The 27,516-nt window shown below is 46.8% G+C and overlaps 1 protein-coding gene across 1 annotated transcript in view; it reads right to left on the reverse strand.

The window, feature by feature from the left end:
* The window catches only part of osbpl8 (oxysterol binding protein-like 8), a 275,193-nt gene that overhangs the window by 25,972 nt on the left and 221,705 nt on the right, over positions 1-27,516 (reverse strand). The window contains exons 18-21 of the mRNA XM_083632091.1: positions 22,047-22,136; positions 13,647-13,783; positions 9,527-9,712; positions 5,134-5,287 (exon numbers count right to left, since the gene is read on the reverse strand). Coding sequence (XP_083488217.1) covers positions 5,134-5,287; positions 9,527-9,712; positions 13,647-13,783; positions 22,047-22,136 — 567 coding nt within the window. The remainder of the gene's footprint in view (positions 1-5,133; positions 5,288-9,526; positions 9,713-13,646; positions 13,784-22,046; positions 22,137-27,516) is intronic.

The following is a 27,516-nucleotide window of genomic DNA, read 5'->3' on the forward strand; positions in this document are numbered from 1 at the left end:
CAGGTGCTGTTCAAATACAGTTCGCACTTAATCACTCAGACTCCATTAATGAAATGGTTTGTCTTTTTTTATTCTCATCGTGGAATAAGAAAATACCACTGTCTGAAGTGGTCCTGGGCAGACGTGACGTGACGTGACGTGACGTGACGTGACGTGACGTGACGTGACGTGACGTGACGTGACGTGACGTGACGTGACGCGCGTTCCCAGGCAGAGAGAACGACTCGCATCAGGGCAGACGTGACGTGACGTGACGTGACGTGACGTGACGTGACGTGACGTGACGCACGTTCCCATGCAGAGAGAACCACAGGCACAGGGCAGACGTGACGTGACGTGACGCGCGTTCCCATGCAGAGAGAACCACAGGCATCAGGGCAGAGAGAATGAGGATGGAGAGACAAAAAAAGAGAGAGAGAGAGAGAGAGAGAGAACAGAGGCGACGACGGCGGTGGCAGCACAGCGGCAGAGATGGGAAGTAACTAAGTACAAATACTTTCTTACTATACTTAAGTAGGATTTTCAACTATCTGTACTTGTCTGCGTATTTTACTTTGACTTTCTATTTCGACGTTCTACTCCTTACGTTTTCAAAACAGGCTGGATACTTTAGGACGACAGACAAAAACCATGTAATGTTTGTCTCTCTCGTCTCGCACTCTCCCAGCTTTCACGCATTATGTGCAGCCAAGTGATGAGTCAAAGTATTAATAATGCCTTTATACATCTTCAACATGTTGGAGGGGATCTGTCAACTCTAATAGTCTTCAAATTATATCAATATGATGTGAGTTTCAGTCAGCTTTGCACAGAAACAGCCGGTAGAAATCATTTTACTTTAAAAATGATTACTTTAAAAATACTTTACTACATTTCAGAGCCTGTACTTTTTATCTGTGACCAGCAGCGCTATAACTCACTCGGTCTATAAGTCACTCTGTCTATAAGTCACTCTGTCTATAAGTCACTCAGTCTATAAGTCAGCCTGTCTATAAGTCACTCTGTCTATAAGTGACTCTGTCTATAAGTCAATCTGTCTATAAGTCACTCTGTCTATAAGTCACTCTGTCTATAAGTCACTCTGTCTATAAGTCAGTCTGTCTATAACTCACTCTGTCTATAAGTCACTCTGTCTATAAGTCAGTCTGTCTATAAGTCACTCTGTCTATAAGTCACTCTGACTATAAGTCATTCTGTCTATGAGTTACTCTGTCTATAAGTCAGTCTGTCTATAAGTCACTCTGACTATAAGTCACTCTGTCTATAAGTCACTCTGTCTATAAGTCAGTCTGTCTATAACTCACTCTGTCTATAAGTCACTCTGTCTATAAGTCACTCTGTCTATAAGTCACTCTGACTATAAGTCACTCAGTCTATAAGTCACTCTGTCTATAAGTCACTCTGTCTATAAGTCACTCTGTCTATAAGTGACTCTGTCTATAAGTCAATCTGTCTATAAGTCACTCTGTCTATAAGTCACTCTGTCTATAAGTCACTCTGTCTATAAGTCAGTCTGTCTATAACTCACTCTGTCTATAAGTCACTCTGTCTATAAGTCAGTCTGTCTATAACTCACTCTGTCTATAAGTCACTCTGTCTATAAGTCACTCTGTCTATAAGTCACTCTGTCTATAAGTCACTCTGTCTATAAGTCACTCTGTCTATAAGTCACTCTGTATATAAGTCATTCTGTCTATAAGTCACTCTGTCTATAAGTCACTCTGTCTATAAGTCACTCTGTCTATAAGTCATTCTGTCTATAAGTCAATCTGTCTATAAGTCAGTCTGTCTATAACTCACTCTGTCTATAAGTCACTCTGTCTATAACTCACTCTGTCTATAAGTCACTCTGTCTATAAGTCACTCTGTCTATAAGTTACTCTGTCTATAACTCACTGTCTATAAGTCACTCTGTCTATAACTCACTCTGACTATAAGTCACTGGGTCTATAAGTCATTCTGTCTATGAGTTACTCTGACTATAAGTCACTCTGTCTATAACTCACTCTGTCTATAAGTCACTCTGTCTATAAGTCACTCTGTCTATAAGTCAGTCTGTCTATAACTCACTCTGTCTATAAGTCACTCTGACTATAAGTCATTCTGTCTATGAGTTACTCTGTCTATAAGTCACTCTGTCTATAAGTCACTCTGTCTATAAGTGACTCTGTATATAAGTCACTCTGTCTATAAGTCAGTCTGTCTATAAGTCACTCTGACTATAAGTCACTCTGTCTATAAGTCAATCTGTCTATAAGTCAGTCTGTCTATAACTCACTCTGTCTATAAGTCACTCTGTCTATAACTCACTCTGTCTATAAGTCACTCTGTCTATAAGTCACTCTGTCTATAAGTCAATCTGTCTATAAGTCACTCTGTCTATAAGTCACTCTGTCTATAACTCACTCTGTCTATAAGTCAGTCTGTCTATAACTCACTCTGTCTATAAGTCACTCTGTCTATAAGTCACTCTGTCTATAAGTCACTCTGTCTATAAGTCACTCTGTCTATAAGTCAATCTGTCTATAAGTCAGTCTGTCTATAACTCACTCTGTCTATAAGTCACTCTGTCTATAACTCACTCTGTCTATAAGTCACTCTGTCTATAAGTCACTCTGTCTATAACTCACTCTGTCTATAAGTCACTCTGTCTATAACTCACTCTGTCTATAAGTCACTCTGTCTATAACTCACTCTGTCTATAACTCACTCTGTCTATAAGTCACTCTGACTATAAGTCACTGGGTCTATAAGTCATTCTGTCTATGAGTTACTCTGACTATAAGTCACTCTGTCTATAACTCATTCTGTCTATAAGTCACTCTGACTATAAGTCACTCTGTCTATAAGTCACCCTGTCTATAAGTCACTCTGTCTATAAGTCACTCTGTCTATAAGTCACTCTGTCTATAAGTCACTCTGTCTATAACTCACTCTGTCTATAAGTCACTCTGTCTATAAGTCACTCTGTCTATAAGTCACTCTGTCTATAACTCACTCTGTCTATAAGTCACTCTGACTATAAGTCACTCTGTCTATAAGCCACTCTGACTATAAGTCACTATGTCTATAAGTCACTCCGTCTATAACTCACTCTGTCTATAAGTCACTCGGACTATAAGTCACTATGTCTATAATTCACTCTGGCCTCTATCTTCCCAAAAGCGCTAATTTTGCATTTGCGCTCGTTTAACGCCGTGCAAAATGCAAATTGGGGGCGGACACAAGCGCATGCCTGTGATAATTGTACTGGGCATTGGCTGCCCCATGCCAAAGCAGGCGTTTCAGTGCTAAAAAGAGCTTTGAAAAGGACTTCTTACGCGCAAATACCTCTCTGCGCTGGGCGCTGTGCACGAAGATTACGGGTGCGCTCCCAGCGCAGAGAGGTATTTGCGGAGTGGAAAGTGGAATTCCTTTAGGATATGTCATTAAACACAGCTTTGCCACGCCAAGACATCAAATTATGCTGCTAAAATTGGGTATTAGCAGATAATTCAGTGAGGCAATCAACTATAACTCACTGAGAAACTTTTATCACATCGCAAAGAGGGAAATTAATTGAGAACACTTGTGGGACAATGGACATAGGCTATTTACCTTCATAACCCGGAGGTTCGTTTGCACCACAGACGATCTGTCAATAAGCTCCCTCTGTCCTCGCACGAGTGAGTACACTCTATTACGCATGGAGAGAATTACAGCATATTGCATTGCGAGACGGGAATCTGATTGGTTTTGATTGACGTAATGCCCAGCCTTGCCTGGCCATGCCTGTGAATAATTCTGGTAGTTAAGACCGCCCAAATCCCGTTTGCGCAGGCATTTTGGGGCGCAGATGATTTTTGGCAGAATTGGCACGGCTCTAATTTGTGCTTGCGACAGGTGCCGTGAACGTTTCCGCATGCCCGCCGAGAATTGCATCCCCAACATATTTCGGGGCTGTTTTAACTTAGAAATCAGGGAGGTCACGTCTACCAGACAATTACACTTTGAAACAGTTACATTTCTGTATAAATCATTACAAGTAGCTCCCGTGAGGTGGGGATGCTTTTTTTTTGCTGCTCGGCGGGGGAGCAAAACTCAGCAGAACACCTGGCGGACGGCGCAAGGCGGAATGCTATCTTCCGTGGCTTAAGGCATGCGCAAACAGTGTGCAAAGCGCTATTTAGGGATAGCGCCTGTCGGAAGATAGAGGCCAGTGTCTATAACTCACTCTGTCTATAACTCACTCTGTCTATAACTCACTGTCTATAACTCACTCTGTCTATAACTCACTCTGTCTATAACTCACTCTGTCTATGACTCACTGTCTATAACTCACTCTGTCTATAACTCACTCTGTCTATAACTCACTGTCTATAACTCACTCTGTCTATAACTCACTCTGTCTATAACTCACTCTGTCTATAACTCACTCTGTCTATAACTCACTCTGTCTATAACTCACTGTCTATAACTCACTCTGTCTATAACTCACTGTCTATAACTCACTCTGTCTATAACTCACTCTGTCTATAACTCACTCTGTCTATAACTCACTCTGTCGGTCGGTCCACAAAAAGTCCACCACCCTTTGGCGGCCACAGTTTTCACCCTAGGAGGCTGAAATTTGGCATGGAGGTCAAGTGTGTGTGTGTGTGTGTATGTGTGTGTGTGTGTATGTGTGTGTGTGTGTGTGTGTGTGTGTGTGTGTGTGTGTGTGTGTGTGTGTGTGTGTGTGTGTGTGTGTGATGTGTGTGTGTGTGCGTGCGTGAGTGCGTGTGTGTGATGTGTGATGTGTGTTCATGCCAATTGGCTAAAAAGGGGGCGGGTGGGTGGTGGATTTTACTTGTACTTGAGTAAACAAGTTGAATCAGTACTTCTACTTTGAGCAGTTTTTCTTAACACAAGTAACTGTACTTCTACTTAAGTCAAGAATGTGTGTACTTTTCCCATCTCTGAAGGGGAGGGGAAAAAACAAACAAACAAACCAAAAAAACAGAAGAAGCGACAATGAAAAGGCGCAGCGGGCGCTGCGCTGCGTGCAGCGGGCGCTGCGCTGCGCTGCGTGGCGGGCGCTGCGCTGCGTGGCGGGTGGCTGAGGCAGGCGAGGTGGTGTTTTTGGAATGGCAGCTTTCGATCGGGACGACCTACCTGGCACTTGCAATTGTCCCTCCGTGGCCCCTGGTTACTCAGACTAATAAGACTGCCAGAACGTACCATAGGGGTGCGGTGTCGGACCTTGGTCTGGATCCAGCCGTCTTTCTCAAACTGGATCAGGTCGTTGAGCGGATCCCACGGCCGCGTGCTGGGAGGGGGGGGGGGGGGGGGGGCGAGAGAGACAACAGAGAGAGAGAGGAGAGAGGAAAGAGAGAGAGAGGAGGAAGGAGAGAAAGAGATGATGGAGCAAGCAAACGACACAAGGAGAGAATGAGAGAGAGGGGGCGAGAGAGTGGGGAGAGAGAGAGGGGCGAGAGTGTGGGGAGAGAGAGATTGGGGGGAGAGAGAGGGAGAGAGAGAGGGGGGGAGAGAGTGGGGGGAGAGAGAGAGAGGGAGAGAGAGGGGGGAGAGGGAAAGAGAGAGAGGGGAGCGAGAGAGTGGGGGAGAGGGAAAGAGAGAGAGAGGGAGAGAGAGTGGGGGGAGAGAGAGAGAGAGAGAGAGGGGAGGAAGATGAGGAGACAAAAATACAAACAAATAAGAAAGGGTAATGAGAACAAGAGAGACAAGAAAATGATAATTGGTCACAAGAAAATTCAACTGATATAACACATTAGTGACTATAACACATAAGTGACTATAACACATAAGTGACTATAACACATTAGCGACTATAGAGACACTGCGTAACGCGTCATCATTCAGAAACCACGCCCAAGATGGGGGAAAACACAAACTCCTGTCCAATCCTGGCGTTCTCCTATGTCACGTGCATGGTTGCATGTTGCACCAAAAGATCGTATATACGGAAGATGAACACTCCAACTTACTTCTTGACAGCTAGATCCACATTTTTCTTCTCACCAATTCTCAATGGCTTCCTTGTTTTGCTCAGGAGTACAAAAAAACTTTAACTGGCGATTTATTTTTTACATTTGTTTTCTGCGCAGCCCCACCACACAACAGCTTTTAGCTATGTTTAATTCAAGGAAAATGACGCTGGTGTGTGGAAATGAACGGAGCTCTTCCCCCGTGATGGGCGTGGCCTATTACATGCAGTGTCTCTATAACACATTAGCGACTATAACACATTAGTGACTATAACACATTAGTGACTATAACACATTAGCGACTATAACACATTAGTGACTATAACACATTAGCGACTATAACACATTAGTGACTATAACACATTAGCGACTAGTTCAGTTTTGTAACATGATTATTACAGTCAAACCCAGGATTCGGGATCTTATTATTATCACAAATGCCACCGACCCAGTCTGGCAGTAAACAAGGCATGACTCTCCTGCATTTACACTAAATGACCACAAGATGTCGCCGTGCTCCTGTCTGATGGGGCTAGCTTGAATCCAAAGTGTCTTTGCAGTGGTTCCCAACCTTTTTTGTCATATGTCCCCCTTTAGCTGTTTTGCCATGCCCATAGAGACACTGCATGAAATAGGCCACGCCCATCACGGGGAAAGCTCTCCATTCACTTCCATACACCAGGGTAATTTTCCTTGAATTCCATCATTCCTTGAATTAAACATAGCTAAAAGTTATTTTACAATTAAAGTTTTTTTATATTCCCGAGCAAAACAAGGAAGCCATTGAGAATTGGCAAGAAGAAAAATGTGGATCTAGCTGTCAATTAAGTAAGTTGGAGTGTTCATCTTCCGTATATATGATCTTTGTGTGCAACACGTGACAAGGGAGAATGCCAGGATTGGGGGGAGTTTTTGTTTCCCCCCGTTTTGGGTGTGGTTTCTGAATGACGACGCGCTCCGCAGTGTCTCTATAGTACCCCCTCACTCATTCTTTGCGCCACAGGGAAAACACTGTGTCTGTGGTGGATCCATGGACGTATGAGTAGCCTAAATCCATATATGTGTATATATATATATATATATATATATATATATATATATATATATATATATATATATATATATATCCTAAATCCATACAAAATATATTTGTCACTGAACTGTTGGTGTTTGGGCTTGGCCTTTTTTCCTAAACTTGAATCTGGAGCGACAGCAATTGGATGTTTGAGCCATTTATCCATCCATCTACTGTAGCTAGCGTTCATGACTTGGGATTTTCTTTATTGTTTTTTAAATAAATTGTAACCCAAAATCTTTCCAAGTACCCCCTGCAAGCTGCTGGGAATCACTCGCCAGCTCTGCATGGCTTAGGTATGTATAGTTTATCTACTAGTATTTTACTAAGAATCTGGTAACATATTCTTTCTTTCTTTTTAAGGTCAACCTACTGTACTGTAGCGCCTTTTGTATTTTATCGGTTTATTGCTGCTCTGAATATCTGCTTGCATGCATGGTTATGGTCATTATTGCTGCTCTGAATATCTGCTTGCATTCATGTTTATGGTCATTATTGCTGCTCTGAATATCTGCTTGCATTCATGTTTATGGTCATTATTGCTGCTCTGAATATCTGCTTGCATTCATGTTTATGGTCATTATTGCTGCTCTGAATATCTGCTTGCATTCATGTGTATGGTCATTATTGTTTGCCTGTGTGTTGTTTGATGCATGGCTATATGTATATGTGCGGTATGTGTGTCTGCTGTGGCTGTTTTTATGTATTGATCTGTTGTCTCTTTCTGCTGTGCATGGCTTTTTATAGTAATGATGTTTAACCTGTCTTTATGGCGTGCGTTCACACCGACCTATTAAAGTTTTTCGCTGGCATCGAGTTTACATACAAAGTCAATGCAAACGAGCGATTGAGCGTATATTCGCCCGGGAGAAAAATCGCTGGGCGTCCGAGTGACAGAGACAGAGCGATAGGGCGAAAATTCGCTCGTCGCCCGAGATGAAATATCCCAACTCGAGCGAAATTATGCTGGCAACAGTCGCTCGCTGTTCAACGCTGATTGGCTGCCGTGTGAGTCAAGGATCACACTGGCTTGGAACAAACCGCTGGTTTATTAGGTCACGGCGCGAAATACAAATGAACATCATGAAGAAGAGAGTTGTTTTTGTAGCGGACAGTGCAGGGGGTAAAACAAAGAACGTAGCCTACTACTTTGAGCTCGGTACACGGCAAGCAAGCGGAGTATCCACTGTTAGCCAGGTCAGATAACGTTATCGTCGACAATGACGAGCACTTTCTTGTAAAACATACCTGGACTCCAACAAAGAAAGCTTCAGATGGTTTTCTCTCCTCCGACGCAGCGCGAGCCACTTACGTCAATAAGACCCGCAAACGTTAACATAATTCCCTGGAATGCGAGAATTAACGAGCCAGTTACATGGCATTGCATTCTTAGACATTGCCGTTTGTTTTTATTTGGTATGTTACATACAATTGGCTAAATTATTAGTTAATTCAGAGTTAGATGATATTGGAGCAGCCAGCCATTTCTCCCCCTTTTTTTTTTGCCGGAAGTCGTCACACGACCACACAACCGGGTCAAATGGGCGTGGCTACATAAGGTGAATAGGACTGTTATGCACCTGTAAGGGGTGATTGTCTGTACTTATTGTTGGTCATGAGAGCGGTGGTTTTAAAAGGCAGGCTTATCGCTGGTCTTTGGGTCCTCAGGTGGCCTTAGATGTCATGGAAGACAGAAATGGTGTACTACAGTATCCATGATGCAGTTCTGTAACTCTGATTAAGGCTACTACAGCCACAACATGGCCCCGTCTGCCGAACTGGGAGAGTTGTAGACTAGAACATGCTTCCTCTGATACATGTGCCAGCTGCTTCTTTGTGGCACGTGGGAGCATCTCACTATTCCCCCCAGTTCCCCTCCCCCCGAACAAACGCCCTGACAGACCAGAGGAGGCACTAGTGCAGGAACTGGGAGACATACCCTTACTCCGGCTTCCCACCCGCAGACACGGCCAATCATGCCTGTATGGACGCCCGACCAAGCCAGAGGTAACACGGGGGCTCGAACCAGCGACCCTCATGTTGGTAGGCAGGGAATCTAGCCATGCACTACCCGGACATCCTGTTTTATTTCTTCATTGTTATATTTTCATTTGCCTCGACGCTCACAGCTGGCAAGCATATACACTAGATATCAATAGGCTGCTTTGACTTGTTTATACAGTAGATATCATTAGGCTGCTTTGACTTGTTTATACACTAGATATCAATAGGCTGCTTTGACTTGTTTATACAGTAGATATCATTAGGCTGCTTTGACTTGTTTATACACTAGATATCAATAGGCTGCTTTGACTTGTTTATACAGTAGATATCATTAGGCTGCTTTGACTTGTTTATACAGTAGATATCATTAGGCTGCTTTGACTTGTTTATACAGTAGATATCATTAGGCTGGTTTGACTTGTTTGACATGAGTTTGATTCCTGCAGCTCAGATGTGACTTCAGACCAGCAGTATCACTCACTCGGCATATTTGTAATGCCACTCTCCGGTGACGGGGTCCTGCTCGAACAGGCTGGGGTTCCACTCCTCACACTTGGCCTTGCGCTCGCGGGCGGACTTCCTCTGAGCCTCCTCCAGGATGAACTTCTCATTGGTGGCCTCTGTCTGGTCCTTGTTGATGATGGCTCGCGTCACGTGCTGCCACAGCCTGAAGACACACACAGGAGCGTTCAGACAGGTGTCACGTGCTGCCACAGCCTGAAGACACACACAGGAGCGTTCAGACAGGTGTCACGTGCTGCCACAGCCTGAAGACACACACAGGAGCGTTCAGACAGGTGTCACGTGCTGCCACAGCCTGAAGACACACACAGGAGCGTTCAGACAGGTGACACGTGCTCAGGGCCGTAGCCAGGGTTCCGAAATAGGGGAGGTCCAGCAAGGGGAGGCGGATTCGGTGGCGCCCGTGAGGGTGCCGCCGAAAAAAATTTGAGGGTTTTTTTCCCCCTTTTTTAGCCATATTTAGAGTAATATATCATTTTAAATCAACATTAGGATTATACTGTTGTGATGTCATTATTCAGTATATTCTCTTTCATGTCACCACCTGCTCAGCTCTCCTGTCAACATAATTGTAACTAACAAACACAAACTGTTTTAGCCAAATTCATATCAAAATGACACCTACAAACACAGGTACACAACCCAAGCCGTACACAACACACAAAGTCATCATCGATAATAAAAAAAAACATACAGAGGGACATTTATTTATTCCTGATAGGAACGATTGAAAAATAAAATAAAATATATTATGTTGTTTTTAACTTTACACCACCTCTTTTTGTTACTTATTGGGTCATGAAACTGAAACCATGCATATAGCCACCTGCATACCTGACTTCGGGAGCTTGGCAATTGGCATCATGCATGATTAGCCAGTAGCATCCCAACGTGTCACACAGGTAACATTACTTAAGAGACAGACTAGACACTTACTTTCTTGGTTGTTGCTAAAAAATCTGTCAGTGTCACTCACTGTCTGTCGTTCACTCGCTCACTGTCTCGCAGCTCGCTCACCTTCAATTATCTCGCCAGGCAGACAGAGAGTCATCACTCACCACCATGCTGCTGCTGCGCGGACGCGGCGTCAGATGACTTCCTGCCTGACCTGCCTTTCGTTTCAAAATAAAAGAGATCCCGTGTTTTTCATGCTTTTCCATGCAGATTGTTTTATTTTTTTCTCTGAAATATTAGGGGAGGTCCGGACCTCCCCGTCCTCATAGCTAGCTACGGCCATGCACGTGCTGCCACAGCCTGAAGACACACACAGGAGCGTTCAGACAGGTGTCACGTGCTGCCACAGCCTGAAGACACACACAGGAGCGTTCAGACAGGGGACATGTGCTGCCACAGCCTGAAGACACACACAGGAGCGTTCAGACAGGTGTCACGTGCTGCCACAGCCTGAAGACACACACAGGAGCGTTCAGACAGGGGAGCTCATTTACACACAGAGAAAAAGAAAAATACTGTGTGGCTACAAAAAAGTAGTGTAGTAGGTGTGGAGGAAATGATATACTATTCTAGGGCTGCAACTAAAGATGATTTTATTGATTAATCTGGCCATTATTTTCTCAATTAATCGATTGGTTGCTTGGTCTATAAAATGTCAACCCATATATATTCAGTTTACTGTCATAGAGGAGTAAAGAAACCAGAAAATATTCACATTTAACAAGCTGGAAACAGAGAATTTTGACTCCTTTTTTTAAATTATTTAAAACGATTAATCGATTATCAGTTGTCGATTAATTTTCTGTTGACCGACTAATTGAATAATAATTGCAGCGCTATAATCTATTCTATATGATGTAGTAAGCTGTATCTTATTTCTCCCTATCCTAAAGCTCTGTACAGACAGTCATTCTCCTGTGGCCTGAGACTAACCCCAGGGTCAAGATGACACTGAGGTCATGCTGGCCTGAGACTAACCCCAGGGGTCAAGATGACACTGAGGTCATGCTGACCTGAGACTAACCCCAGGGGTCAAGATGACACTGATGTCATGCTGACCTGAGACTAACCCCAGGGGTCAAGATGACACTGAGGTCATGCTGACCTGAGACTAACCCCAGGGGTCAAGATGACACTGAGGTCATGCTGACCTGAGACTAACCCCAGGGGTCAAGATGACACTGATGTCATGCTGACCTGAGACTAACCCCAGGGGTCAAGATGACACTGAGGCAGAGATGCTCACAAGTCAATTTTTGCAAGTCCAAGTCAAGTCTCAAGTCTTTGAGGGGCAAGTCCAAGTCAAGTCTCAAGTCTTTGGTCACAAGTCCAAGTCAAGTCTCTTATGGATGAGCGTTCTATCATCTGCTGGATGCCATCTGGTCTGCTTAGAACACTGCATAGCTAAAACTAAGGAATTCAAAGCATGTACTGTATTATCCTCACTCCTTTATCTATTAGCATACAGCATCAGCATTGATTGGATGACATCAGTATAGATTTCCTTAATGTTAATGCACCAAAAAAATAAAAAATAAAAATAAAGATTGTTCACAAGTCCCAAAACTCAAGTCCAAGTCAAGTCTCAAGTCACTGTGAGTGAGACTTAAGTGCGACTCAAGTCCAAGTCTCAAGTCCAAGTCCCCATCTCTGCACTGAGGTCATGCTGGCCTGAGACTAACCCCAGGGTGGAGATGACACTGAGGTCATGCTGGCCTGAGACTAACCCCAGGGGTCAAGATGACACTGAGGTCATGCTGGCCTGAGACTAACCCCAGGGGTCAAGATGACACTGAGGTCATGCTGGCCTGAGACTAACCCCAGGGGTCAAGATGACACTGAGGTCATGCTGACCTGAGACTAACCCCAGGGGTCAAGATGACACTGAGGTCATGCTGGCCTGAGACTAACCCCAGGGTCAAGATGACACTGAGGTCATGCTGACCTGAGACTAACCCCAGGGTGGAGATGACACTGAGGTCATGCTGGCCTGAGACTAACCCCAGGGGTCAAGATGACACTGAGGTCATGCTGACCTGAGACTAACCCCAGGGTGGAGATGACACTGAGGTCATGCTGGCCTGAGACTAACCCCAGGGTCAAGATGACACTGAGGTCATGCTGACCTGAGACTAACCCCAGGGTGGAGATGACACTGAGGTCATGCTGGCCTGAGACTAACCCCAGGGGTCAAGATGACACTGAGGTCATGCTGACCTGAGACTAACCCCAGGGTGGAGATGACACTGAGGTCATGCTGGCCTGAGACTAACCCCAGGGGTCAAGATGACACTGAGGTCATGCTGGCCTGAGACTAACCCCAGGGTGGAGATGACACTGAGGTCATGCTGGCCTGAGACTAACCCCAGGGGTCAAGATGACACTGAGGTCATGCTGACCTGAGACTAACCCCAGGGTGGAGATGACACTGAGGTCATGCTGGCCTGAGACTAACCCCAGGGTCAAGATGACACTGAGGTCATGCTGGCCTGAGACTAACCCCAGGGTGGAGATGACACTGAGGTCATGCTGGCCTGAGACTAACCCCAGGGGTCAAGATGACACTGAGGTCATGCTGACCTGAGACTAACCCCAGGGTGGAGATGACACTGAGGTCATGCTGGCCTGAGACTAACCCCAGGGGTCAAGATGACACTGAGGTCATGCTGGCCTGAGACTAACCCCAGGGTGGAGATGACACTGAGGTCATGCTGGCCTGAGACTAACCCCAGGGGTCAAGATGACACTGATGTCATGCTGACCTGAGACTAACCCCAGGGTGGAGATGACACTGAGGTCATGCTCTCCTGTGGCCTGAGACTAACCCCAGGGGTCAAGATGACACTGAGGTCATGCTGGCCTGAGACTAACCCCAGGGGTCAAGATGTTTCACTCCTTTTCCACCTTCCACCAGTTCACTCTGCCCAGACACAAGGCTGCTTTTCTGCCTGGAGACAGATGCCCTTTGTGATGTGGAACCTCATCTTAGGCCCCCTGGTGGCAGGATCTTGCCTGTGATACGGCAGGTGAAGGACTGTTCTGTGCACGTTCCTTCACACACTGACTGGGTGAGCATGGTGCCTGCTGGCTGGCAGCCATTTCTCAGTGTTGAAGTGTAAACCAACCTTTCAGACTCAAAGTCTCCCTGGTCCTCTGGAGGCACGGTGCAGCGCGTCAGCCGGCTCTGCCTCAGCTCCGGAGTCGGGTTCCAGAAGGTGTCCACCGTACCCGTCTTCTTGTCGTTGATGAAGATCTCGCTGTCCTGTGTGTGTGTGTGTGTGTGTGTGTGTGTGTGGGGGGGGGGGGGTGTTGGTCGAGAGAGGGGGATGGTTGAAAAGACAAGAGTCAGTGTTTGATCAAGTGATTACTGGTCAATCTCAAAGTTTTGAAATTAAGAAACTACACACACAGACACAAACTTTTATCTCCTAAAGACAGCTCCTACATCTGCCAAGAGAGGGCGCTTGATCAGAGGAATTTGAAGAGCAGTTTAGTGTTTCTCTCCAGCTGTGTGCTGTGTGCAAAACCATCTGGGGGAAATGAACAGTTTCTTCCATCCAGACGGAGCCAGACGCTGAAACCAACGAATGACACACACAGCCAAACGTTTTCTCTTCTCACACAACAGACTGTAGGACTGCTGAGACTTTTACAGTCGGGTTTCTCTATAGAATTGGGTGTTACATCACGAGAAATAAAATGTGTAGCCGATGCTTAGAATTGACTCGGTTTGAATCATTGTTTGAAGGAAATGAAAGATTTCCTCCACTGTGTAACTAGTTTTGAAGGCAGCAGCAGAGAACGTCTGGAACAACTTTCTGGAAGAAATTGCAGCTTCTTGTGATTTAGAAAAATCAATATTGTGACATATCAAGTAAAAAAGCGTTTCAGTTCTCAGATGGAATGAGCTCCAGAAGGACCTGGAATTGCAGGAGCAGCAGGTCTCATTAAATGTTTTTAAAACAATGGTTAAAGGGAGGGACGGAGGATGGTGAAAGTTGTAATTGTGTCTCTTCATAGTTTAATTTGCCTTTTTTTGAAACACTAAATGTTTGTGTATCATGTTACATGTTACATGATGTTTGTGTATCATGTGGGAAGTTTGACAACCGTAACACGGTTGTACTGTAAAGTAAAGTAAAGTAAAGTATAGTATAGGTAAAGTCCCACTGATTGTCACACACCTGAGTGTGCGAAATATGTTCTCCGCATTTGACCCATCCCCTGGGGGAGCGGTGAGCGGCAGCGTGCGCCGCGCTCGGGAATCATATGGTGATCTAACCCCCTAATTCCAACCCTTCGATGCTGATTGCCATGCAGGTAGGGCAATGGGTCCCATTTTTATAGTCTTTGGTATGACTCGGCCGGGGATCGAACTCACAACCTCCCAGTCTCAGGGCGGACACTCAAACCATAAGGCCACTGAGCTGGTCCCACGCAATGAGTCTCACGGGCAAAACACACAGGACACGTAAGCACAGCGCCGTGGTGCGCAGTCAATTTTCATTCGGCGCCCATGTTAACTGATCTGACCATCCACACAACACGCTGCGCTTTAGTTCGGCGTCTGTTCTATTTTTTACACGAGCCGCGAGCGAAAGAGACAGCGGGAGCAGGGGGAAAGAGAGAGACGTGGGAGTGACGTTGCTATCTGAGGAAAATGTGAGGAAAATGTTCTCCTTGTGTGGACAGCCAGGTGCCTGCTCATGAGGAAATAGCGATTTGCTTCCGCGCTCCTGCTCTTCCACGTCCTGTCTGTCCATAGCCTAAACTGGATAAATAAAGGTTAAACAATAGTAGTAATAATAATAATAATAATAATAAAAAAATAAATAAAATGCTGGTGTTTTCGACTCAACGCCATACTAAAACATGAGCAGCAGTCGTGGCAAAGGTCTATTTTAAGATACAGAGAAATGAGCGGAAAGAGAGAGTTTCTAGTTTTCTGTTTTTATTCTGTTTTCTCTCAGGTATTACTACTATCATGTTGGCTTAAACAGGAAGAGGAAGGATTTATGGGAGGAAGAGTGAGATGAAGAAAAAACGTTAGGGTTGTGCTACAACCCGGGTTTTACGAGTGAGAACGAGAGCTCTCACTAGTGCCTAGTTCGCTGCGCACGGAGCACTATGGAAGACTGTCATTTTTGCTCCAAAAATTACTTTACATTAAAACCTGACCACGCCCCTTTAGGTGACGTGGTGCCCCCCTGGGGCTGACTGGGCCACCCACCTCACCCCGTGACTACGTCACGGCCAGTCAGCCCAGGGTCCGCCACTCATTTCTTCCAGCCAGCTGAGATCCGACGCACCCAGAGACGCATCGACGCAGCAAGGCTGGGTAGTGAGAGCTCTCGTTCTCACTCGTAAAACCCGGGTTGTAGCACAACCCTAACGTTTTACTTCGTTTCGAACTCAAGCTCTCACTAGTGCCTCAATTCAACCGACCTTGCTGCCGGGAGCACCCACAGGGCGACCCGAAAGGCACCGGTGAACCACGGCTATATGGCAACGTTTATGCCTAACCGAATGACATATTAGAGTGGCAATGATACTACTTTCTTGCCACCGACAGCACCACGTGCGCGAACTGCGAACCGGACACGTCGAGACTGTAGTACCTAACAAAAGTGTGATGAGAGGACCATGAGGCCGCGGCACACATGTCCTCCACCGACACACCACGCAACAACGCAGAGGATGTCGCAATACCTCGCGTAGAATGCGCCTTGATACCCTCCGGGGGAACCTTGCCCACGGCAGAGTATGCCAACGCGATCGCCTCCACTATCCAGTGTGATAAGCGATCCTTGGAAAGGGGTCCGCCCTGGGCCCTTTGCCCAAAGCAGACCAACAGCTGATCTGTAATGCGTAATGAACGCGTCCTGGCCACATAGGCCGAGAGCGCCCTTACGGGGCACAGCATGTGCAAACGTCTCTCCTCACCCGAACTGAACGGCGGGGGACAGAATGCCGATAAGTCTATAACCATAGACCTATAGCTGGCATTAATATTCTTGGGCTGGTACGCCGGGTTAGGTCGCAACGTAACCCTGCGCCCATCGTCCCCAAAAACCATACAGGCCTGCTGCACTGAGAGGGCAATCAGGTCACCGGCTCTCTTCCCTGACGATAAGGCCAGCAGCAGCGTGGTCTTTAAGGACAGAACCTTTAAATCGGCGGAGTCCAAGGGCTCAAACGGATGACCCGTTAGCCCGTCCAGCACCGTAACCAGGTCCCATTTGGGAAAAACGCACCGCAACGGCGGGCGCAGTTTACGCGCCCCCTTCATGAAGTGCGAGACCAAAGGGCACACCCCCACGGGGGTCCCTTCAATCCTCATGTGGCAAGCCGAAATCGCGGCTACATACACCTTAAACGACTGCGGGGACTGGCCCGCGTCAAGCAAGCTTTGAAGGAAACAGAGAACTGGACGCACGCTGCAGTTCACTGGATCCACGCCCTTACTTGTGCACCATAGCGAAAAAACCCGCCACTTGTACGCGTACTGAGTGCGGGTCGAAGCAGCCCTAGCACTCTGAATAGTGCGCACCACATTATTGGGCAAGCCCTGTGCTAGCAACTGGTCCCGTTCAGGAGCCAGACCGCTAGCTTCCACCTGCCTGGGGAGGGGTGGAACACCTCCCCCTCCGCCTGGGATAGGAGATCGGCCCGTACCAGCAACGCCCAGGGCGGATCTTGCGCCAGGGAGACCAAGTCCGCAAACCATGTCTGCCTGGGCCAAAACAGACTAAAACGAGCCGGAGGCGCTGTTCCCACACCCTGTCCAACACCTGACGGATCAGGGGGGGTCGGGGGAAACGCATAGAGCCCCTCCCTCGGCCACGCGTGCGCTTTCAGCGCGTCATGACCTAACGGGGGCTGTCCTCCTGGATCGAGAACCACAGTGGGCAGTGTGTCGCGCGCCGCGATGCAAGAGATCGACGCAGGCGCGACCAAACCTGGCCCAAACCTGTTCCATCACCCGAGGATGGAGGCACCACTCCGTATAACGGGGATTGCCTCGAGACAGCAGGCTGGTCGTAACTCCGCCGTCCCGGCAGATAGACCGCTGACACTGAAAGGAGACGGGGATACACCCACCGGTGAATCCCCGCTATGGTTCAGCGCCCCTGACCGCACACCGCCCTGTTTGTTCAGGTGGGCGATCGCTGCCATATTGTCCGAGCGAATCAGCACATGGTGCCCATGTGTGAGCCGCTGGAAGTGTTACCTCCGCAGGCTGGGGGGACTGCGGAGGCAACGTTCTCTTTCGAGTCTGGCCGCACGCGGACTTGTCCGGCAGTGCGGTCCCCAAGAGAGCTCCCAACCAACAATGGGCCAACGGCGCCATTGATGGTGGGCTTGTCCTGAAGCAGAGCCCGGCGAATCGCCTTCAGCTCTAGCACGTTTATGTGGCGAAGCTCCTGAGCCTCCCACCGGCCGTTCGCCGAGAAATGCCCGCAAATCGCACCCCCTCCCCAGAGGGAGGCGTCTGTGCGAATCACCATCCTGAGCGGGACAGGGCCCCACCGAGTACCCCTCGAGAGGTAACGGGGGTCCGCCCATATAGCCAGCGCCTGCCAGGCCTGACCTGCCAGAGGAACCCTGCGATGACGGTCCCTGGCCGAGTCCAGGCGAAGCCTGAGAACCATATTTGGACCACGAGAGCATGTGTAGCCTCCCTTTTTTTCTTAGCGGGAGCACATGCAGTGCTGAGGCCATCAGGCCCAACATCACTGTGCACTGATGCACTGACACCGAGGGCACAGACCTAACGTCCTTGGCTTGCTGTCCGAACCGTGCGAGCCTGTCGCTCTGGCGAAAGGCTCGCAGGAAGTCTAGCTCGAGCCCCAGGAAGGTCGCCGCCTGCGCTGGGACGAGGCAACTCTTCTGCCAGTTCACCAAAAACCCTAAGGTTTGCCGGTGATCGGTCACCACCTTGGTATGTTCCGTGGCACGGACCCTCGAGTCGGCCGCTAAGAGAACGTCGTCAAGATATAGGAAGACGCGGATCCCCCTCGCGCGGAGGGGAGCCCGTTGAACAGGCGGGGAAGAGAGCATTCGGAACGGGACTTCCTCAGCGTCTTGTTGAGACGCCGAAGGTCCGATTTTGGACGCATGGAGCCGTCCTTCTTCGGCACGATAAAGTACCTGTGGTAGAAAACCCAAGCGCACATCTGCCTTGGGAACCGAGCGAATCGCCCCTTTGGCGAGGAACGAATAACCTCCTTGTGGAGTATGTCCATGGCCTCCCCCTCCACGGCCAGATCGGGGGTCCCGTCGAACGTGGGTGTGGGCCTGGCAAACTGCAGCGCGTATCCCCTCTGGAGGGTGCGCCGTAATGGGGACAGGGAACATAGATGCTCCCAGGCATCGAGCCTGTTGGACAAGATGGTCTCTTGTGGCCAAAGGAGCGGAACCCGTTTTTTTCTACCACTCGGATCATACTCTCTTCCTCAATGTCCCCATAGGAGACAGTGAACGGTCATCAAAAGCAAGAGAGCATATGAACTGAATCAAGTCTCTCTGCCCGCTTCGCGCTCAGAAAAGAGTATCACCATCTCATCATCGTGGATAGCGAGACTGAACATTTTAGAAACACATTTCTCAAGTTAGAAACTATAGAAATGATCCCTGAAAGTATAGTCATGAGCATATTGCTGGGCACCGGGACCTTTCGATCCGGTGCCCTGATGGGGGGGCGGGACGTGAGAGGCTACGCCCCCCCGCCACATGGACAGTTCCGTAGAAGCTGTGCATGCTGGGGGAGAACTTCTTACGCAAGCTCCGCCTACTGACGCGCTGTTGTATCGAAGTAACCCCCCCCCCCCCCCCTGCCGTGCACCTTTCGCAGGCTGGGGGGACTGCGGAGGTAACATTCTTTCTCGAGACCGGCCGCACGTGGACTTGTCCGACAGTGCGGCCCCCAGGCGAGCTCCCGACCAGCAATGAGCCGTCGGTGCCATTGATGGTGGGCTGTCCTAGGAGCCTCTAGCCGAGGCCAGGCCGTAGCCATGGACCAAGGCGAGCCTTGATGATGACGGTGGGTCTAAAGCTACAAGCCGCAGGCTGGAACTAAGCCCAGCCTTGGTGAGCCAACCGGTGGGCTTGACCTGGGCGCTGCCAACCGAGGCCAGGCCGTGGCCATGGACCAAGGTGCGCTGTGCCCCCTGCCAGGCTCCCTGCACTTGCAGGGGGCGCCCCAACAAGGGAGTGCGACCCATGGAGAGCTCCCAACCACCCCGGGCCTTGGGCACCAAGGGCGGTGGGCTTGTCCTTAGAGCTACAAGCCAAAGGCTGGCACTGAGCCCAGACCTTGGCGAGCTGTAAGCCCTGCTGGACGCGTAGCGCCAGCAAGGAGCGGTACGTCTATTGTAGCTGAGGTAGCTCGCGCCCAATGTACTTAGCACACAGATACTAACTGCACGGGTGCACGCCAGCTATCTGCAAATACTATCGTTCTGTGCTAAACAGTACTAAATATTGCTATCTGCACGTATGCAAGGCAAGCTAGCTTTCACACTCCTTTGAGAGCGGACCTTGGTCAGCTCTCGAGAGCTTAGCTGCGGACCAGACCGAGGGTTCAAGGCGCCTGTGCAGCGTGCTCGTGCCCAAGGCAGAACACTCACTTAACGTGCCGATTCGTACTCGGCCAAAGTAGTTTTACACACGGCCCATCCCCTCCCTGACCTTCCCTGCTCAGTAGCAAGAGGAAGCAGGAAGCTAATCACTAATAGCAAGCTCCCGCAGGGCGCACCCCATTAGCGGGAGTACTGCTTAAGCAAGCTAGCAGGCTAGCAAGAAGCACAGGCTAGACAGTAAGCAACCCGGAGGCTAGCGAACGTGCGCGTGCAATGGTAACGTAAGCGGCAATAGCCCATCCCAAAGGGGAGGCACCAATACCCACAACCTGTTAACCCGAGAGAACAGGCGTGGAAGCCACTAGCTAAGCTAGCATAAGCACTGAGAGACAAGCGTGCGCTAACACAAGCCTGCGCACAAGCCGGTACAGCGAGCCTCTACCCTGAGTAACACGGGGAAGCAAGCGTGACCGCAAGCAGAGGCCAGCGGCCCGCGAAGCTAGTCAATCTCAGAAGAAACTCCTCAGGGGGAGTTACAATCTAGTAGATGCTATTTGCACGAGGCAAGCAACACTTAGCAGACAAGCAAGCTGGCTAAGATGGCGTAAGTACTGAGAGAAGCGGCCCACACAACGTGCGGGGCGAGCTCACCTAGCTAGCGTAATCGCCCAGCTAATATCTCAGAGTGCCCCCTTCGGGGCCGACGCCAGTAAAAGCTACACTACATTTATGTAGGTCCCAGCAACGCCTGTGCGGCGTGCTCCTGCCCTTAGGCATGCACACATTAAATTAATTGTGCCGGTCGTAACCGGCCAGCGTAGCCTCACAGCTAATACAGCACCTAGCTGTTCCCCCCTCTCTCTGCTAACAGGAATAACGGGGTTACCGTGCAAGCTAAGCCTGCAACGGTAAGATAGCTGGAGTGCTACACAACACTAGATACTGGCTGCACGGGAGCAAGCTAGCTATCTAGCTAACTGAAGAGCATGGCTTCTAGCTACTACTCTCGCTTAACGCGCGCCCTACACAGGGGTAGCTGGCGCGAAGTACTTAGCACACAGACACTAACTGCACGTGTGCACGTTAGCTATCTGCCACAATAACTGGGTGCGTTACCCTGTCTGGGGACGCAGCCAGATAGCTGGAGTGCTACAAGGTAGTCCAAGCTAGCTGCACTGAGCAGACTAGCTAACTATCTAACGCGCGCGCTCTAAAGCCGGCGCCTAAAGTACCTAGCAAACAGAAGCAACCGCACGGATGCAAAAGCTATCTGTGACAACTGTGCTAATTAGCCCGTTGTTCTAGTGCTAACGGTACAAGCTATTCTGCACGTATGCAACCTAGCTAATAGTTTTGAGTGCAGACCTGAGTCAGCGCCCAAGCCTAACACAACGTTACCCCAGCCGGGGAAAACGTTCACATGAGCTGCACGGCGGCAGCTAAACAACAGTTAACAATGAAAGACACTCTTAGCTTTGGATGGCTTGATCCGATGCCGCTGGTGAAGAGTACAGGAACGGGTCCCCGAATCCTGATTTATCTCGTCCACGCAAACCTCTTGAGGTGGGCAAATCAACCGGAGCGAGTCTATTTATCCAGGCTATGAAGAGCGCTAATTTCAGAGCTAACCGCGGAGCTTAAGAAAACGACGTCCTCACACTGGCTGGAAGAAACGAAGAGTGGCGGACCCTGGGCTGACTGGCCGTGACGTAGTCACGGGGTGAGGTGGGTGGCCCAGTCAGCCCCAGGGGGGCACCACGTCACCTAAAGGGGCGTGGTCAGGTTTTAATGTAAAGTAATTTTTGGAGCAAAAATTACAGTCTTCCATAGTGCTGCGTGCGCAGCGAACTAGGCACTAGTGAGAGCTTGAGTTCGAAACGAAGTAAAACCCAGTGTTCCTCCAGTCTACTGTTCCTACAGCAGCCACACATCAGTCTGTCTTACCCAGTGTCCCTCCAGCGTCGCCAACACCTCCTTTCCCAGCTTGATCTTTCCACAGACTTGATTGACACTGTCACTGCTGCCCAGGAACGGCTGGAGGAGAGGAGAGAGGGAGGGAGGATAGAAGGAAGGGGAGATGGAGGAGAGGGGAGATGGGAGACGAAGGGAGAAAGGGAAAGGAGAGACAATATTATCACTTTGTTAGGGTTACTCCTAACAAAGTGATAAGTATGCTTGTTTGATCTGTATCCATGTGTCTTGTTTTCTTGTGATAAATTAATCCTGTAGAATCTTAGAGCAGGACAGCATGTATGTTAGTTTAATCCTGTAGAATCTTAGAGCAGGACAGCATGTATGTTAGTTTAATCCTGTAGAATCTTAGAGCAGGACGGCATGTATGCTAGTTTAATCCTGTAGAATCTTAGAGCAGGACGGCATGTATGTTAGTTTAATCCTGTAGAATCTTAGAGCAGGACAGCATGTATGTTAGTTTAATCCTGTAGAATCTTAGAGCAGGACAGCATGTATGTTAGTTTAATCCTGTAGAATCTTAGAGCAGGACAGCATGTATGTTAGTTTAATCCTGTAGAATCTTAGAGCAGGACAGCATGTATGTTAGTTTAATCCTGTAGAATCTTAGAGCAGGACAGCATGTATGTTAGTTTAATCCTGTAGAATCTTAGAGCAGGACAGCATGTATGTTAGTTTAATCCTGTAGAATCTTAGAGCAGGACAGCATGTATGTTAGTTTAATCCTGTAGAATCTTAGAGCAGGACAGCATGTATGTTAGTTTAATCCTGTAGAATCTTAGAGCAGGACAGCATGTATGTTAGTTTAATCCTGTAGAATCTTAGAGCAGGACAGCATGTATGTTAGTTTAATCCTGTAGAATCTTAGAGCAGGACAGCATGTATGTTAGTTTAATCCTGTAGAATCTTAGAGCAGGACAGCATGTATGTTAGTTTAATCCTGTAGAATCTTAGAGCAGGACAGCATGTATGCTAGTTTAATCCTGTAGAATCTTAGAGCAGGACAGCATGTATGTTAGTTTAATCCTGTAGAATCTTAGAGCAGGACAGCATGTATGTTAGTTTAATCCTGTAGAATCTTAGAGCAGGACAGCATGTATGTTAGTTTAATCCTGTAGAATCTTAGAGCAGGACAGCATGTATGTTAGTTTAATCCTGTAGAATCTTAGAGCAGGACAGCATGTATGTTAGTTTAATCCTGTAGAATCTTAGAGCAGGACAGCATGTATGTTAGTTTAATCCTGTAGAATCTTAGAGCAGGACAGCATGTATGTTAGTTTAATCCTGTAGAATCTTAGAGCAGGACAGCATGTATGTTAGTTTAATCCTGTAGAATCTTAGAGCAGGACAGCATGTATGTTAGTTTAATCCTGTAGAATCTTAGAGCAGGACGGCATGTATGTTAGTTTAATCCTGTAGAATCTTAGAGCAGGACGGCATGTATGTTAGTTTAATCCTGTAGAATCTTAGAGCAGGACAGCATGTATGTTAGTTTAATCCTGTAGAATCTTAGAGCAGGACAGCATGTATGTTAGTTTAATCCTGTAGAATCTTAGAGCAGGACAGCATGTATGTTAGTTTAATCCTGTAGAATCTTAGAGCAGGACAGCATGTATGTTAGTTTAATCCTGTAGAATCTTAGAGCAGGACAGCATGTATGTTAGTTTAATCCTGTAGAATCTTAGAGCAGGACGGCATGTATGTTAGTTTAATCCTGTAGAATCTTAGAGCAGGACAGCATGTATGTTAGTTTAATCCTGTAGAATCTTAGAGCAGGACAGCATGTATGCTAGTTTAATCCTGTAGAATCTTAGAGCAGGACAGCATGTATGCTAGTTTAATCCTGTAGAATCTTAGAGCAGGACAGCATGTATGTTAGTTTAATCCTGTAGAATCTTAGAGCAGGACGGCATGTATGCTAGTTTAATCCTGTAGAATCTTAGAGCAGGACAGCATGTATGCTAGTTTAATCCTGTAGAATCTTAGAGCAGGACGGCATGTATGTTAGTTTAATCCTGTAGAATCTTAGAGCAGGACAGCATGTATGTTAGTTTAATCCTGTAGAATCTTAGAGCAGGACGGCATGTATGCTAGTTTAATCGTGTAGAATCTTAGAGCAGGACAGCATGTATGCTAGTTTAATCCTGTAGAATCTTAGAGCAGGACAGCATGTATGCTAGTTTAATCCTGTAGAATCTTAGAGCAGGACAGCATGTATGCTAGTTTAATCCTGTAGAATCTTAGAGCAGGACAGCATGTATGCTAGTTTAATCCTGTAGAATCTTAGAGCAGGACAGCATGTATGCTAGTTTAATCCTGTAGAATCTTAGAGCAGGACAGCATGTATGCTAGTTTAATCCTGTAGAATCTTAGAGCAGGACAGCATGTATGTTAGTTTAATCCTGTAGAATCTTAGAGCAGGACGGCATGTATGTTAGTTTAATCCTGTAGAATCTTAGAGCAGGACAGCATGTATGTTAGTTTAATCCTGTAGAATCTTAGAGCAGGACAGCATGTATGTTATTTTAATCCTGTAGAATCTTAGAGCAGGACAGCATGTATGTTAGTTTAATCCTGTAGAATCTTAGAGTAGGACAGCATGTATGCTAGTTTAATCCTGTAGAATCTTAGAGCAGGACAGCATGTATGCTAGTTTAATCCTGTAGAATCTTAGAGCAGGACAGCATGTATGTTAGTTTAATCCTGTAGAATCTTAGAGCAGGACAGCATGTATGTTAGTTTAATCCTGTAGAATCTTAGAGCAGGACAGCATGTATGTTAGTTTAATCCTGTAGAATCTTAGAGCAGGACAGCATGTATGTTAGTTTAATCCTGTAGAATCTTAGAGCAGGACAGCATGTATGTTATTTTAATCCTGTAGAATCTTAGAGCAGGACAGCATGTATGTTAGTTTAATCCTGTAGAATCTTAGAGCAGGACAGCATGTATGCTAGTTTAATCCTGTAGAATCTTAGAGCAGGACAGCATGTATGTTAGTTTAATCCTGTAGAATCTTAGAGCAGGACGGCATGTATGTTAGTTTAATCCTGTAGAATCTTAGAGCAGGACGGCATGTATGTTAGTTTAATCCTGTAGAATCTTAGAGCAGGACAGCATGTATGCTAGTTTAATCCTGTAGAATCTTAGAGCAGGACAGCATGTATGCTAGTTTAATCCTGTAGAATCTTAGAGCAGGACAGCATGTATGTTAGTTTAATCCTGTAGAATCTTAGAGCAGGACAGCATGTATGTTAGTTTAATCCTGTAGAATCTTAGAGCAGGACGGCATGTATGTTAGTTTAATCCTGTAGAATCTTAGAGCAGGACAGCATGTATGCTAGTTTAATCCTGTAGAATCTTAGAGCAGGACAGCATGTATGCTAGTTTAATCCTGTAGAATCTTAGAGCAGGACAGCATGTATGTTAGTTTAATCCTGTAGAATCTTAGAGCAGGACAGCATGTATGTTAGTTTAATCCTGTAGAATCTTAGAGCAGGACAGCATGTATGTTAGTTTAATCCTGTAGAATCTTAGAGCAGGACGGCATGTATGTTAGTTTAATCCTGTAGAATCTTAGAGCAGGACAGCATGTATGTTAGTTTAATCCTGTAGAATCTTAGAGCAGGACGGCATGTATGTTAGTTTAATCCTGTAGAATCTTAGAGCAGGACAGCATGTATGTTAGTTTAATCCTGTAGAATCTTAGAGCAGGACGGCATGTATGTTAGTTTAATCCTGTAGAATCTTAGAGCAGGACAGCAGGTATGTTAGTTTAATCCTGTAGAATCTTAGAGCAGGACAGCATGTATGTTAGTTTAATCCTGTAGAATCTTAGAGCAGGAAAGCATGTATGCTAGTTTAATCCTGTAGAATCTTAGAGCAGGACAGCATGTATGTTAGTTTAATCCTGTAGAATCTTAGAGCAGGACAGCATGTATTTTAGTTTAATCCTGTAGAATCTTAGAGCAGGACAGCATGTATGTTAGTTTAATCCTGTAGAATCTTAGAGCAGGACGACATGTATGTTAGTTTAATCCTGTAGAATCTTAGAGCAGGACAGCATGTATGCTAGTTTAATCCTGTAGAATCTTAGAGCAGGACAGCATGTATGTTAGTTTAATCCTGTAGAATCTTAGAGCAGGACAGCATGTATGCTAGTTTAATCCTGTAGAATCTTAGAGCAGGACAGCATGTATGTTAGTTTAATCCTGTAGAATCTTAGAGCAGGACAGCATGTATGTTAGTTTAATCCTGTAGAATCTTAGAGCAGGACAGCATGTATGCTAGTTTAATCCTGTAGAATCTTAGAGCAGGACGACATGTATGTTAGTTTTCTATCTGTCATATCTTGCTAGTGACTTGATGATGGTGCACTTTTCCACATACTAGAGGAATTCAAGGTGGTAATGTAGCTTTAATTGCAGGGTAACTGCAGGTTCAGAAAGCAAAATATATAACTTGTTTATGTTTAGTCAAGCAGATATGAGGGCAATGTTTTGCATATTGTACTACCGACCCTGTTCTGTATTACACACATTTAGTGTAGTTTTGGAGCCATAGAGATGTCTGCCTTCAATATAATGTACTCAGCTTGTGGTGCTCAAACCCACAAGAAAAACAAACACAACAGCAATGTCTCTTTCCAGTAATCATGACCCGGTTGCTCAAGATAATCCACAGACCTTGTTGTTGTGAGCAGTTTCAAAACTATTTTCTTTTGAACCGACTACACTAGCAGCTAGCTGGTGTAGTTCAGTTGGAAGAAAGATACATTGCTGTTGATTTGTTCCTGCGCTTTGAGCTGACAAGCTGAGTGCCATCCAGGTTCATTGTATTGGAGAGAAAGCAGACATCTCTACGGCCGATATCTCCAAAACTGCAACTAACACCAAAACAATCTACATGGATAGATCAATAAATTGCACTACTGTACAGGTAAGAGAAAAAATATGTATTTTTGATTTTTTGGGGGTAATTGTCCCTTTACGGACCCGCAGAGGTATAGTAGGTTAAAGATGAGATGAATCCAATTGAACGCAAGTAGCGCGAGGGTCGAGGGTCGAGGGTCAAGGGTCGGAGAGGTTTCAGAGTCTGAAAACAAATCTTGTCTGAGATGACAGGGTTTAGAGGTGGAGCATAATAGTGTGTCGATGATTTGATTTGACAATTCTGGGGACTGGATTTGGCTTTGGCCAATCATGGCGTGTTCCACCTCCAAAGGTAAAGTAAAGTCAAAGTAAAGGTAAAGTCCCAATGATTGTCACACACCTGAGTGTGCGAAATTTGTTCTCCGCATTTGACCCATCCCCTGGGGGAGCGGTGAGCGGCAGCAGTGCCGCGCTCGGGAATCACATGGTGATCTAACCCCCCAATTCCAACCCTTTTGATGCTGAGTGCCAAGCAGGGAGGCAAATGGCTCCGATTTCTATAGTCTTTGGTATGA

The sequence above is a fragment of the Poromitra crassiceps genome (genome assembly GCF_964638095.1).
Source record: "Poromitra crassiceps genome assembly, chromosome: 2".
NCBI lineage: Eukaryota > Metazoa > Chordata > Actinopteri > Beryciformes > Melamphaidae > Poromitra > Poromitra crassiceps.